This window comes from Lontra canadensis, unplaced genomic scaffold (genome assembly GCF_010015895.1).
Source record: "Lontra canadensis isolate GAN:19392208 unplaced genomic scaffold, GSC_riverotter_1.0 scaffold914, whole genome shotgun sequence".
In the NCBI taxonomy this organism is placed as follows: domain Eukaryota; kingdom Metazoa; phylum Chordata; class Mammalia; order Carnivora; family Mustelidae; genus Lontra; species Lontra canadensis.
In genome coordinates, this window is record NW_022631898.1 from 6,530 (window position 1) to 20,527 (window position 13,998).

The window sequence follows — 13,998 nt, forward strand, 5'->3', positions numbered from 1 at the left end:
CTGGGGGAGGGGCCTGTTGTAGTGATTCTCAAGTGTCTTTGCCCCAGGCGGAATTGCACCGCCCTTACGGGGGGGGGCCAGGCTGAGTAATCCGCTCGGGCTTGGTTTTGGGAGCTTTTGTTCCCTTAGCGCTTTTTGTAGAGTTCCGGAGGACGGGAATGAAGATGGCGGCCTCCTGGTCTCCGGCCCAGAGGAGCTGAGAGCCCCGGGGCCCCACTCCTCAGTGCGCCCTCAGAGAACAGCACCCAATTACTCCCGTCACCCTGGCCTCCGGCCGCGCTCTGTCTCTGTAGCCGGCTTCCCCATTCTAATACCTATAAGCTCTGAGACACTCAGACACCCCCAATCCTTCTGTGACCCTGCGGGACCTGAGGTCATGCTGACCCCGCGTGGGCTTCACCCCAGTTAGGCCTCTGGAGCGATGTCCCTCAGCAGAACAGACTTTTAAAAGTCCTGATTTTGTGCTCCGTTGCTCCACCGCTTGCCGTGAGCCGGCCCCTCCCCCCGCGGTCTATCTTCCCCGTCGCTTTGGATTCACTTCTCCGCCAGTCCTACCTTTCAGAAAGTGGTTGATTTTCTGTTTCTAGAATTGCTGTTCTTCTCTTCGATCTCCCATTGGATTTGTAGGTGTTTGCAATCTTTAGATAAGCTATCTAGCTGATCTCCTGCTACCTGAAGTAGTCTCAGCCTGCTACTTCTCTGCCATCTTGACTCCTCCCGGAAATCTCAAATTTTTAAAGTTGAACCTGAATCTGTTGATCTTCCATTGATTCAATATTTTGTTTTACTTGATCTAAAGAATTGATTAGGGGCGCCTTGGGTGGCTCAGTGGGTTAAAGCTTCTGCCTTCGGCTCGGGTCATGATCCCAGGGTCCTGTGATTGGGCCCCGCATTGGTCTCTCTGCTCAGCAGGGAGCCTGCTTCCTCCTCCCTCTCTGCCAGCCTCTCTACCTACTTGTGATCTCTGTCTGTCAAATAAATAAAATATTTAAAAATATATAAAAAATAAAGAATTGATTAATATGCACTTGAACTTCTTAGAGATATTTGTGGGTTTTTTAAAATCTCTGATTCTTTACCCCATCTGGATTTCATTTTAGTGTAAAGGATCTCATGAGATCTTGATGTGTAAGAGTCTAATCCCCCATTCCAGCATTATACAGACTCAGAGTATTTATCTTTTTTATTTACTATTTCCTACTGATAATTTAACCATTTGATCATTTTGATATTTTTTCTTTTTCTCAATATGAAGCTAGTAAACATTGCTCAGGGTACTATACTCATCAATTTTTAAGCTTTTTTACAGTCATTTTGTTGTACAGAGACACATGGTCTGTGTGTGTTTCAAATGGATAAATTTGTTAGAAATACTGTATTTGTATGTGATAGTAACTGTACTTTAGATCCCTATTTCTTATTTGAAAGTTATGCATATATGCATATTTGTGTGTGTATATATATATGCACATACACGCATATGTGTTCATTTTAGAAAATATGCAAAGGTGATCCAAAAAAGTCTCCATATTGCCACCACTTAACTAAAATTTAATATAATGTGTTTATGTTTATCATGCATATATAGACACACAATAATACCACACATTTTTGCATTATTTATTCATTTAAATAGTGCATAGGTTGACTGTAACATCCAGATCATGATCTAAAAATACTATCTATTTGGGCACCTGGGTAGCTCAGTTGGTTGAGTCTGCGATTCTTGGTTCTGGTTCAGGTCATGATCTCAGGGTTGTGAGATGGAGGCCCACATCAGGCTCCATACTAAGTGGGGAGTCTTCTAAAGATTCTCTCTCCCTGCCCTTCCTCTTACTCATGTTCTCTCTCTCTTTTTTCTAAAATAAATCAATCTTTTTAAAAAATTAAAAAATAGAAATAACCTATCTATTCAAAAAATAGATCTAGATAAGAATCATATATTACTATTAAATCATACTTTTCTCATATTTACGTAAGGCTAGCTGTCTCTGGTAGCTTTAAGCAATGTGTATTTATAGTAGAGGTTATTCAGGTAGTCACGCACAACATTGTGGACTCTTTGAAAACCGTCAGTGCATAAACTAGGACTTGGAATGTAGGTACGAAATCTCCCTAAATCTCCCCTAAAAGGTGCTAAGTGAAGGATAAGTGAATAAAGGTAATGACCATTCTGGTTACTCCTAAGGAATAGCTTATATTGGTGCCATATGGATTCATGTAGACATGTGTCTATTTTTTCTAGGAAGTTGTGCGGTTCTTAGATACCAAACATCAAGAACACTATCAAGTCTACAATCTATGCAGTATGTACATGGCCAGATATTTTGCTACTATTGATATGAAACAGATCACTACATATAAGATGATTCAGTCTTCACATTTCATTTAATCATAAGTATTTGGTGGGTGATGGGAAGTGAGTTTAAAAATCTCCATCTTGCATTGGTTCTGTTTTGTAGGTGAAAAAATATCTCAATAGTATAAAAGCCCTGTGGGGGAGACAGGAAGCTTAAATTGAGGCAGAGCCATTTTGTGTAGAATCTGCTCTCATGGTGTTAGGTTTAGGAAGATACTTCTGTTTTCCCTGCTGGCTTGTGTTTTGACAAGGAAACACTAGGAGTGGGGTGTGAGGAGAGCAAAACCCAAATGAAAAAAATCCAAATAGTCAATAAACAAGGGAAAATATGCTCAAAAACAAAACCTGTAGAAAAGAGATTATATCCCCACTTAGTATTCTGTCTTGTCTTTTCCTCTTCCTGTATATTAAACAGACATTTTCAGGAGGCAAGCATTCTGGTTGGCCACATTTATGCCACATTTACTTCTGCTCTGTGGTAATATGTGGTAATATGATGAGTAACCTACTAGAAAATTAAAAGTAAGGCCTGTTAAGTCCAAATAAGTTGGGTTACTCAAGATGGACAAACCACTGCTATCTCTGTTTTTCAGACCCTTACTATTCCTAAAAGCAACAAGAGCCAGTAAGAAAGCTCCTTTTAATGGTGGTTAAGGGGGACACCTGGGTGGCTCACTTGGTTAAGCATCTGCCTTTTGCTCATGTCATGATCCCAGAGTCTTGGGATCGAGTCCCGAATCTGGCTCCCTGCTCAATGAGGAGCCTGTTTCTCCCTCTCCCTCTGCTACTCCCCCAGCTTGTGCATGCTCTCTCTCTCTCCTGCTCTCTCTGACAAATAAATAAATAAAATCTTTTTTAAAAATTAAGGTGGATAAGGCATTTATAATAAAAACTATAACTTCTTCATAACTTGATCATTTACTGTGTTTATTAGGCATAGTTATCAGACCTATGTATTATTTATTTTAGGTGAAGGAGCTTATAATCCCAAGTACTTCCATGACAGGGTCCAGCGAATCAAGATTGATGATCACAATGTCCCCAGTCTAAGGTAAATTTCATGCCAAGATGGCTGTCAAAAGAAAGCTAAATATACTGGGCTTGATTTTTTGGATGAATTTTAATTCAACTAAAAATTTTACATTTGAAATCAGTGAGATGGTGGCATTCGCCAAGGAAGTGGATGAGTGGATGTCTCAAGATGACAAAAACATCGTAGTGATTCACTGTAAGGGAGGCAAAGGTAAAAATATTTTTTAACTTTTCTTTTTCTAAATAAATATTAATACATTAAAGTACAAGAATAAGGTACATACTGTTATTAGTATTAATAGTTGTTAAAATTTTGGAAGGGGGATCGCCTAGGTGGCTCAATCGTTAAGCATCTGACTCCTGGCTTCAGCTAAGGTCATGATCTCAGGGTGGGGATATCAAGTCCTTCAGCAGGCTCTGCACTCAGCACAGAGTCTGCTTAAGTTTCTCTCTTCCTCTGCCCTTCTGCTCCCCACCCTGCTCTCTCTCACTCTTTCTCTCAAATCTCTCAAATCGATGAATACATATTTTAAAAAAATAGTTAACATTTTTTGATGTTCGCTTCAAAGCTAAAGGAAGGGAAGGAAAGGAAGTGGGGGGTGGAAGGTAAATACTAAAGGGAAGAAAATAGGAATAACAAAACTAAGAAAGGTTGAGCATATTTTTTCTTGTTTATTGACTGCTTGAGTTTCTTCATTTTTGATTTGCAAAAATATCTATGAAAGTAAAAATGTTTAATTTTAAAAACTGTCAGAGCACCGTTTTTTAAATTTTTTAATAAACATATGTGTTTTTATCCCCAGGGGTATAGGTCTGTGACTCGCCAGGTTTACACATTTTACAGTACTCATCATAGCACATACCCTCCCCAATGTCCATATCCCCACCACCTTATCCCATCCCCACTCCCCCCAGCAACCCTCAGATGTTTTTTGAGATTGAGTTTTTTATGGTTTGTCTCCCTCCCGATCCCATCTTCTTTCATTTTTTCTTTCCCTATCCCTCAAACCCCCCGTGTTGCTTCTCCACTTCCTCATATCAGGGAGATCATATGATAGTTGTCTTTCTCCGACTGACTTATTTCACTAAGCATAATACCCTCTAGTTCCATCCATGTTGTCACAAATGGCAAGATTTCATTTCTTTTGATGGCTGCATAGTATTCCATTGTATATATATACCACCTCTTCTTTATCCATTCTTCTGTTGATGGACATCTAGGTTCTTTCCATAGTTTGGCTATTGTGGACATTGCTGCCATAAACACTCAGGTGCACGTGCCCCTTTGGAGCACCACGTTTGTATCTTTATGATATATACCCAGCAGTGCAATCGCTGGGTCATAGGGTAGCTCTATTTTCAGTTTTCTGAGGAACCTCCACACTGTTTTCCAGAGTGGCTGCACCAGCTTGAATTCCCTCCAGCAGTGTAGGAGGGTGCCTCTTTCTCCACATCCTCGCCAGCATCTGTCATTTCCTGACTTGTTAATTTTAGCCATTCTGACTGGTGTGAGGTGATATCTCATTGTGGTTTTGATTTGTATTTCCCTGATGCTGAGAGATGTGGAGCACTTTTTTCATGTGTCTGTTGGCCATCTGGATGTCTTCTTTGCAGAAATGTCTATTCATGTCCTCTGCCCATTTCTTGATTGGATTATTTGTTCTTTGGGTGTTGAGTTTGCTAAGTTCTTTATAGGTTTTGGACACTAGCCCTTTATCTGATATGTCGTTTGCAAATATCTTCTCCCATTCTGTCAGTTGTCTTTTGGTTTTGTGAACTGTTTCCTTTGCTGTGCAAAACCTTTTGATCTTGATGAAATCCCAATAGTTCACTTTTGCCCTTGCTTCCCTTGCCTTTGGCAATATTCCTAGGAAGAAGTTGCTGCAGCTGAGGTCAAAGAGGTTGCTGCCTGTGTTCTCCTCAAGGATTTGGATGGATTCCTTTCTCACATTGAGGTCCTTCATCCATTTTGAGTCTATTTTCATGTGTGGTGTAAGGAAGTGGTCCAATTTCATTTTTCTGCGTGTGGCTGTCCAATTTTCCCAGCACCATTTGTTGAAGAGGCTTTTTCCATTGGACAGTCTTTCCTGCTTTGTCAAAGATTAGTTGACCATAGAGTTGAGGGTCTATTTCTGGGCTCTCTATTCTGTTTCGTTGATCTATGTGTCTGTTTTTGTGCCAGTACCATACTGTCTTGATGATGACAGCTTTGTAATAGAGCTTGAAGTCTGGAATTGTGATGCCACCAACTTTGGCTTTCTTTTTCAATATTCCTTTGGCTATTTGAGGTCTTTTCTGGTTCCATATAAATTTTAAGATTATTTGTTCTATTTTTTTGAAAAAATGGATGGGATTTTGATAGGGATTGCATTAAATGTATAGATTGCTTTAGGGAGAATAGACATTTTCACAATATTTGTTCTTCCAATCCATGAGCATGGAACATTTTTCCATTTCTTTGTGTCTTCCTCCATTTCTTTCAGGAGTACTTCATAGTTTTCTGAGTACAGATTCTTTGCCTCTTTGGTTAGGTTTATTCCTAGGTATCTTATAGTTTTGGGTGCAATTGTAAATGAGATTGACCCCTTAATTTCTCTTTCTTCTGTCTTGTTGTTGTTGTATAGAAATGCAACTGATTTCTGTGCATTGATTTTATGTCCTGACATTTTACTGAATTCCTGTACAAGTTCTAGCAGATTTGGAGTAGAGTCTTTTGGGGTTTCCACATAAAGTATCATATCATCTGCAAAGAGTGATAGTTTGACTTCTTCTTTGCCAATTTGGATGCCTTTAATTTCTTTTTGTTGTCTGATTTCTGAGGCTAGGACTTCTAGTGCTATGTTGAATAGCAGTGGTGATAATGGACATCCCTTCCATGTTCTTGACCTTAGCGGAAAAGCTCTCAGTTTTTCTCCATTGAGAGTGATATTTGCTGTGGGTTTTTCATAGATGGCTCTGATGATATTGAGGTATGTACCCTCTACGCCTACACTGTGAAGAGTTTTGGTCAAGAAAGGATACTGTACGTTGTCAAATGCTTTTTCAGCATCTATAAAAGTTGGGTATTCATCCTTTCTGATGAGGCATAATATTCCTTTATATATATGAACCATATCTTCTTTATCCATTTGTCCATTGAAGGGCATCTTGGTTCTTTCCACAGTTTGGTGACTGTGACCATTGCTGCTATGAACATTGGGGTACAGATGGCCCTTCTTTTCACTCCATCTGTATCTTTGGGGTAAATAGCCAGTAGTGCAATTGCAGGTCATAGGGTAGCTCTATTTTTAATTTCTTAAGGAATCTCTACACTGTTTTCCAAATGCTTATGTTTTACATTAAAATAAATGACTGAAGGTAATTGTGTATCTTTTTATGCTTCCCTGCTGTACTTGACTTGATTGGATGATAGGATATGTACTGTGTCTGTGACTGTACACAGCCACAAGGACATGGAATCTGCAAAAGTGTTTTTCAGATGGGAAAATACCAGTTATAGAGACCCAGGGATGGCCTCCAGACAGAACTGAAATGTTAACAGTCTTTACCACTGAGAGCAGGGTTGGTAATAGTCAGGATTTCCTTTAGCAAGATGCCTTTATGTATCACAGCATGAGGTGGTAGAAAGTCTTTTTTGGAAGTACTTGGCTTAGAATGTTTTCCAAACTATGGGTTGTAAAATAAGTTTAGTTGTTCATTGAAAAAAAAAAATAGAATAAGAAGTAGTATATATCTAAAATTAAAAGGGTAAGCTTGAAATTACACAAAGTAAGTTGAGCATATACTGGCTAAGACAAAAGCTACAGATAAGTGTAGAAATAAAAGACACACTGTATTTTTTAAATCAAATTTTGTATAGCAGGGCAAAAATATAATTTAGAGTAAAACATAAATTTTGAGGATGAAATAACATGAAATCAAGGGTTTGCTTTAAAATGCTATAGGGAGTGCCTGGGTCATTCAGTTGGTTAAGTGTCTAACTCTTGATCTCAGCTCAGATCTGGATCTCAGGGTCATGGGTTCAAGCCCTCCACTGGGCTCTGTGCTGGGTGTGGAGCATACTTACAAAAAGTTTAAAAAATGAAAGGCTGTGGAAGAAGAGAGGAAGAAAAACATGGAAGGAAGGAAGCAGAGCGAAACAAGGACAACAATATAATATACTGTGGGAAACAGATATATGGGGTTTGTTTTACTGTTCTGTTTACTTTCATGTATGTTTCATAACACACTTAAAGACTCAAAAATAGAAGGAAAAAGTGGGTGTTATAAATGTTATGTCATGTTTTGGGTTCTGATCATGTTTTATCTCTTATAGGTACTTTTATTTATGTTAGTTGGAAAAACAGGGTGTGTAATTAGTTCTTAACTGGTAAGTAGCTCTTTAGCTCTAGGGTCCTAGAGGACACCTCACTGGCTCTGCCCGTTACTGCAGTCCCCAGCAGCAGGGATTCAAAACAGTATACACGTGCGCACGTGCCTTTGTGCACACGGGACAGAATTCTAGATACAACCTCAGAGCAATGAAACAGCTTTGGCTATTCCTGAATTGAAATCTTTTGAACAAGCACTTTCAGAGGGAAAGAAAATCGATCCCAATTTCTGACAGCATCTTTGTACCAAGTACTGCCATGAACAGGTTGTTCATGGACTAACTTCTTTTCTTTTGCAGGAAGAACTGGAACGATGATTTGTGCCTACCTTATTGCCAGTGGAATATTTACAACTGCAGAGGTAGGAAAGATGTTACCACAGATGATCTTGTGCTGACTGAATCTGATAGTTCTGAAACCTCAGTGGTAGGATGTTAAGATGGTTCTTTGAGTCGTGGTACTTAATGAAGTTGTGATTAGAGATCCACTTATTAGAAAGCCTCGTTTTGGTATGTCCTTGTTTTTTTTTTTTTTCCCAAAAATTTCTTTACATTCTATTTAGTTAATATACCACATTTCCTAGTTTAATTTACACTGGTTAGTAACTGACCTAGGTGCCTCTTTGGGCCAGAGCTAGGGTGAGGTCAGTGAGAAACTCCCCTCAGGCACAAAATTTAAGGGAATGCCAAAATTAAGAGAAATAATTGAATGCAGTATGTTTTAAAATCAAGATTAATGGAAAAAAATCCATGATGTCTACAGTAATACCAACATTTTAAATAAACATAGGGTCTGTTAGGGACAGGATTAAAGGGGGGGGGATGTAAAGTCAAGCTGTCCAACTGTAAAACAACTCTACAATCATAATGCCTCCTACAGCTCAGTTGCTCCCAGCCCCATTCTTATGCCCCCAGTTAGGGGACAGTCTCCTTCCTCACAAGAATAATATCAAGATTGGTTTGGTAGGTTCTCCCAAAGGACCTCCAACATCCTTAGAAGCACTAGGTAGGTAAAAGGTACATTTTCCAATGCAGAACAAAATCTCTCCTTGATGTTATTAACCTCTCATAGTCAATATCTATGGGATCTCTTGGAGACTGGGCCCTCTGAAAATTTCTGCAGAGACAGGGTGTGCTATTTCCAGTTCGTAAAGTGGGGTTCTCAGTCTTATTTCTGCCATGATTGTGCTGAGAAGTTCCCACTGAATGGACATGGCCAGCAACTCTGCTCCCCACTTGGCCAGCAGTCTGAGAAGAGAAACTTCGGGTTGTCTCCAGTGCCCCACCCTCTGGTGCCACCATCTGCTTTATTCCTAATTTGAGACACACAGGTTAGGAAAATGGAGGCTCTTCCCCAGTGTTTTCCAAACTGGGTCCAATCTATCAGTGAATTGTAAAGTCAACCTGTTGGGTTGTGACTAGCGTTTTTAAAAATAAAATGGACTAGATTCAAATAGAAAATATCAAAAGGTAAGTATTGATTTGTGAAACTTTGGTTTCAGTTGTATGTGAGTGCGTGTTTGTGCAAAAACCTTGATACGATTTTTTTTGTTGTTAACTTTAGTTTGAGTAACCTCTGCCTAAAGGCTGCAGACTTAAGGAAATAATGTGCCCTTAGAACCTTTAAGGATGCCTTCCACAGGAAAAGAAAGTACATGTGAGCCATGACTGTGTTGCCCCCTTTTCCATAGGAGAGCCTTTATTATTTTGGAGAACGGCGAACAGATAAAAGCACCAGCACTAAATTTCAGGGAGTTGAAACCCCTTCTCAGGTAAGTTGTCATTCTTAAAAGGGGGGACCTTTGGGGGAGTTCAGCACCCATTATTTGGTTTCACTGTGCACTCTTTTCCTCTCGTGATCGGGCCACTCCACTCTGGTGCCTGTGACAGGCCTGGATCCCTCCCAGGGCCAGAGAGCCATGTCTATTAGTACCCCCCCACACACACACACTCTGCCCTGGGGAATCCTGCTCTCCATTTAACATTGGTCACTGCTTACAGAGTTCAAGAGTTGATTCCTTCCGAAAGTGGAAAGGTCTAATTTCTAAGATTCCAGACTCGAAGATTATGGAAAATCACTAGCCTTTCATTTCTCTCTGAGAGGAAATGAGTCTTTCACAAACCCCTACTTGGGCCATTCACCTCTTGCAGAACATCTCGTGTGTGTGTGTGTGTGTGTGTGTGTGTGAGAGAGAGAGAGAGAGAGAGAGAGAGAGAATCAAAGAAAGAGACAAGAGGGGGCTGCCGTATTTTGAAAGAAAAAGGGGAAATTAACATCTTACCAAACCTATTCTATTCCAGACACTATTATATTTTGACATATATTATCTCATTTAATTCTCAGAAAATCCATGTGAAATATATGCAGTTACCTTATTTTATCCTTTAAAAAATATTTTATGGTGAATAATTTCAAACATAAAAAGCTGAGACAATCCTATAATAAATCCCCTTATAGTCCTCACACCACTTCAACCATCATTTTATCGTGTTGCATTCATTCCCTCCCCACTCTCCTCACATGCACACACACACACACACCCCTTCTCCACAGAGCCCAGATGGCTGTGGAGGAAATCCCAGTCATCAGGTCATTTTATCTCATAAGTATTTTAGTGTGACATTCACATAGACTCTCAAGGGTAAAAATACCATGACACCATTGATCATATCTAAAAATATTATATCTTAAGGGGCACCTGGGTGACTCAGTGGGTTAAGAATCTAACTCTTAATTTCAGCTCAAGGTCATAATCTCAGGTCATGAGATCAAGCCCTGCAATGGGCTCTACATTCAATGGGGAAGTCTGCTGGAGATTCTCTCTCTCGTTTACTTCCGCCCCTCTGCCCCTCTAAAACAAATAAATAAATCTTTAAAAAATAAAAAGAAATAAAAATATCATACCTTGGGGAACCTGGGCGGCTCAGTGGGTTAAGGCCTCTGCCTTCGGCGCATGGCATGGTGCCAGGGTCAGGGATCGAGCCCTGCTTCCGGCTCTCTGCTCAGCAGGGAACCTGCTTCCCTTCCTCTCTCTCTCTGCCTGCCTCTCTGCCTACTTGTGATCTCTGTCTGTCAAATGAATAAATAAAATCTTTTAAAAATATATACCTTAATGATATCTTAATAATACCCAATTTCTGGGGCATGTAGGTGGCTCAGTCAGTTAAGTGTTTGCCTTCAGCTTGGGTCATGACCCTGGGGCTCCCTGCTCACTGGGGAGACTGCTTCTCCCTCTCCTTCTGCTCCTCTCCATGCTCTTGGTCTCTCTAATGCACACACACTCTCTCAAATAAGTAAATAAAATCTTTAAAAAATACACTCAAGCTGGCCACAGGGACAAGAGCATATATATCTTTGTTAGAGGTGTGTGGAGCTCAAGTCCTTTCGTGATGAGGAGGCAACTCTCTGCCAGAGCACAAACCTTCCTTAAACTTAGTCACAGTTAAGCCTCCACCCCCAGATTGAGCTTTTCCACAGTCGTATTAACTACGTCTTGGTGAAATGTTGTAGCGCTTTCCCTGGGTCTGGTTAGGTGTCCTTTCAGTCGAAAGTGGCCTATAGGAGCAACATGTAGCTCCCTTCTTGTTCCTTCCCCACAGCACAGAGTTCAGAACTTTTCTTCTAAGGGAGATATTCAGTCATGAGGCAGCAAACATAAGCATGCCTAGTCATATAATGGCATTCAGTAAATGTTTCTTTAATGAATGATTCTCCCTAATTCTATGACTCTCCCTAATTAACGATTCTCCCTAAATTCTATGTAAAAATTAAAACAAAAACAAAATCAGGAATGCTGAGAATAGACTTTTTACCTCCACTTAAATTGAATCTTCTGTTGTTTTGCAGAATAGATACGTTGGATATTTTGCAGATGTGAAAAATATCTACAACATGACTCTCCCTCCAAGAAAAACACTCAAGATTAAAAATATCATTATTCATTCAATTCATGGTAAGTGATTTATGTGTCATTGACGAGTTGGCCAGGAGGCAATGTTCTGACTCTCGAGGCGTGGGATGGTTGCTCCCATGTGTGTACCAACAGTCCCAACTCATGGCTGTCCTTTCATGCATCCTCACGTGTAACCGCTCCCAGTGGAAGAGCCCAGAAGCCCTTAGATGTCCTCTCTTCACCAGTTTGTGGGGGCTCCATCCCCTTCTGTCTTCTATTCTCACTGCTGCCGTGGCTTCAGCCCAGGGTGGGCTTTTAAGAATAGGACCTCTGATGGAGAAGAGAGGAAGGGCTCACGAGCCCTGGAGACCACCTCTCCCTCATGTCCACCTCTAGTTCAGGGTTCATCTGGCAGCCCTGTATCATTTGCTCACATGAGCCTTTCAGAAACCTTCTTTTCCCTCTCATCATCCTGGTCTCTCCCTCTCCCCTCCCTCCTGCACCCTTAGTCCCCTCATCCCCAGCAACTCGAGATGTCTTGATATGTCTTAAATACACAAAGGTGGGGCGCCTGTGTGGCTCAGTGGGTTAAGCCGCTGCCTTAGGCTCAGGTCATGATCTCAGGGTCCTGGGATCAATTCCTGCATCAGGCTCTCTGCTCGGCAGGCCTGCTTCCCTCTCTCTCTCTCTCTCTCTCTCTGCCTGCCTCTCCATCTACTTGTGATCTCTCTCTGTCAAATAAAATCTTTAAAAAAAAATACAGGAAGGTGTCTTCAGTACCCAAACAACAAATGAAATTTGTTGCCACAAATTCTCTTTAGAAATAACTACCAAGTGCCTGCTTTGGGCAAGCCCCCTGCTAGTGTTTCTCTGCCCTCAGGAAGGAGAGGAATGAGTGCGCATGGATATAAAGAGCTGACCACAGTGTTGGGGCACACACAGACTGGACCCTGTCAGCTGAGGGTCAAGGTCAAGGATAGCTTCCTAAGGAGCACCACCCAGGTCTTCCTTACTGGAATCTACAAAACACAGAAAGGGGGTTGGGAGAAACCTGGGGTCGGGGTGAGGGTGGTGGGGGGGCATCTTTCAGCCTCCTAGCTTCTATTAGTTATTACCAGGAGTAAAAATCCTGATCCATTTTAAAAGAGCTGACTGTTCTCCTGCTTCAAGAATGTCCGGAGAGAGACTGGGATCTGCCATCATGCAGGGAGGCAGGAAAATTAGATCTTCCATCTCTGGGACTTAAGAAATGAAGGGGAAGGGGAGGGGGAGAACCATCCTCAAGTCTTTAATTCTCCATCAACCACCCCACTTCCTGCGCAGCTCACAGGGGATGTGGCAGAACAGGGCCACCTCAGTGGGGGTGGGCTGGGGCTTCACTCTCACTGCCCACGGTGCAGCAGGGAGCAATGCTCTGACTCCCCAACATTAAACCATGGCCTGTGCAGAGGTGCCAGGTCCCTCATGAGTAGTATGGTGCCAGAGCACTGGTATCCATCCCAACAGGCTTAAATTTTTAGCCCTCTGGGGAGTCCCAAAAAATAAGAGCTAGATATATATATGTTTTAACATTTCATCCAATTATTCAGAAATAAAAGAATCCTTTAAATAAATATATAAACTGCATAGTAAAAAAAAAAATTACAGTGAAAGTATAAAATGCTTTTTTCAAATTATTTCTATATCCCTTCCTCCCCACCACACACAGAGGTGGTGGTGAGGACTTTTAATGGATTACCACAATCGGATTGCATCGGTTTCTGGCTTGTGAAAACAAATGTCAACCCAGGAGCATTGTTTCTGTCGGAAATTTTGTCTAGGTTTCCAAACAAGCATTGTGCAGGCAGACCCTTGAAACACGGCCCATATGGGCAGAAGGCTGCCTGTGTATAAAAATTAGCAACTGTTGGTGAAAAGCTCTGTAGACTGCAAAGTCCTCTAGAGAGTCCATTATGACCATTTCCTTGGCTGTGTGTGAATTAGGAGGGAGAGGGTTGTCGTGGGTCCTAATGGCTGACCTCACTCAGAATTCCAGGTGTTGCCACACCTCCCCAGGCAGAGCCAGGCTTGTCCAACAGGTGTCAGAAGGTAGGGGACAGCAGTGTCTTGCTCTGTTCCCTTCCCACATTTAGTGGGGTCCTGCAAAAAGAGTCGACCACTTTATTCTAGACCAGGAAAAGCAACATGGTTAGCCACTGGAGCAGTTTCTCCCACCGAGAAATATAAACGCAACCATAAAACCAACTCAGTGGTAGGAGAGCCAGAATTGCAAAAGCAGAGTGTATACTCTGCTTCAGTTTCTTCTTTGTTAACAATGGGACCAATGGCTTCTATACAGACCCCCA

General features: G+C 41.4%; 1 protein-coding gene across 1 annotated transcript; it reads left to right on the plus strand.

Annotated features, from left to right (window-relative positions):
• Positions 1-2,245: 2,245 nt before the first annotated feature.
• On the plus strand, positions 2,246-12,995 carry LOC116863330 (phosphatidylinositol 3,4,5-trisphosphate 3-phosphatase TPTE2-like; the record flags this gene model as incomplete). Its single annotated transcript, XM_032850809.1, has 7 exons — positions 2,246-2,306; positions 3,329-3,410; positions 3,514-3,602; positions 8,061-8,122; positions 9,452-9,532; positions 11,608-11,713; positions 12,800-12,995. Coding segments are annotated over 7 exons (588 nt in total), but the record flags the coding sequence as incomplete, so codon positions are not given.
• Between the last annotated feature and the right edge of the window lie 1,003 nt (positions 12,996-13,998).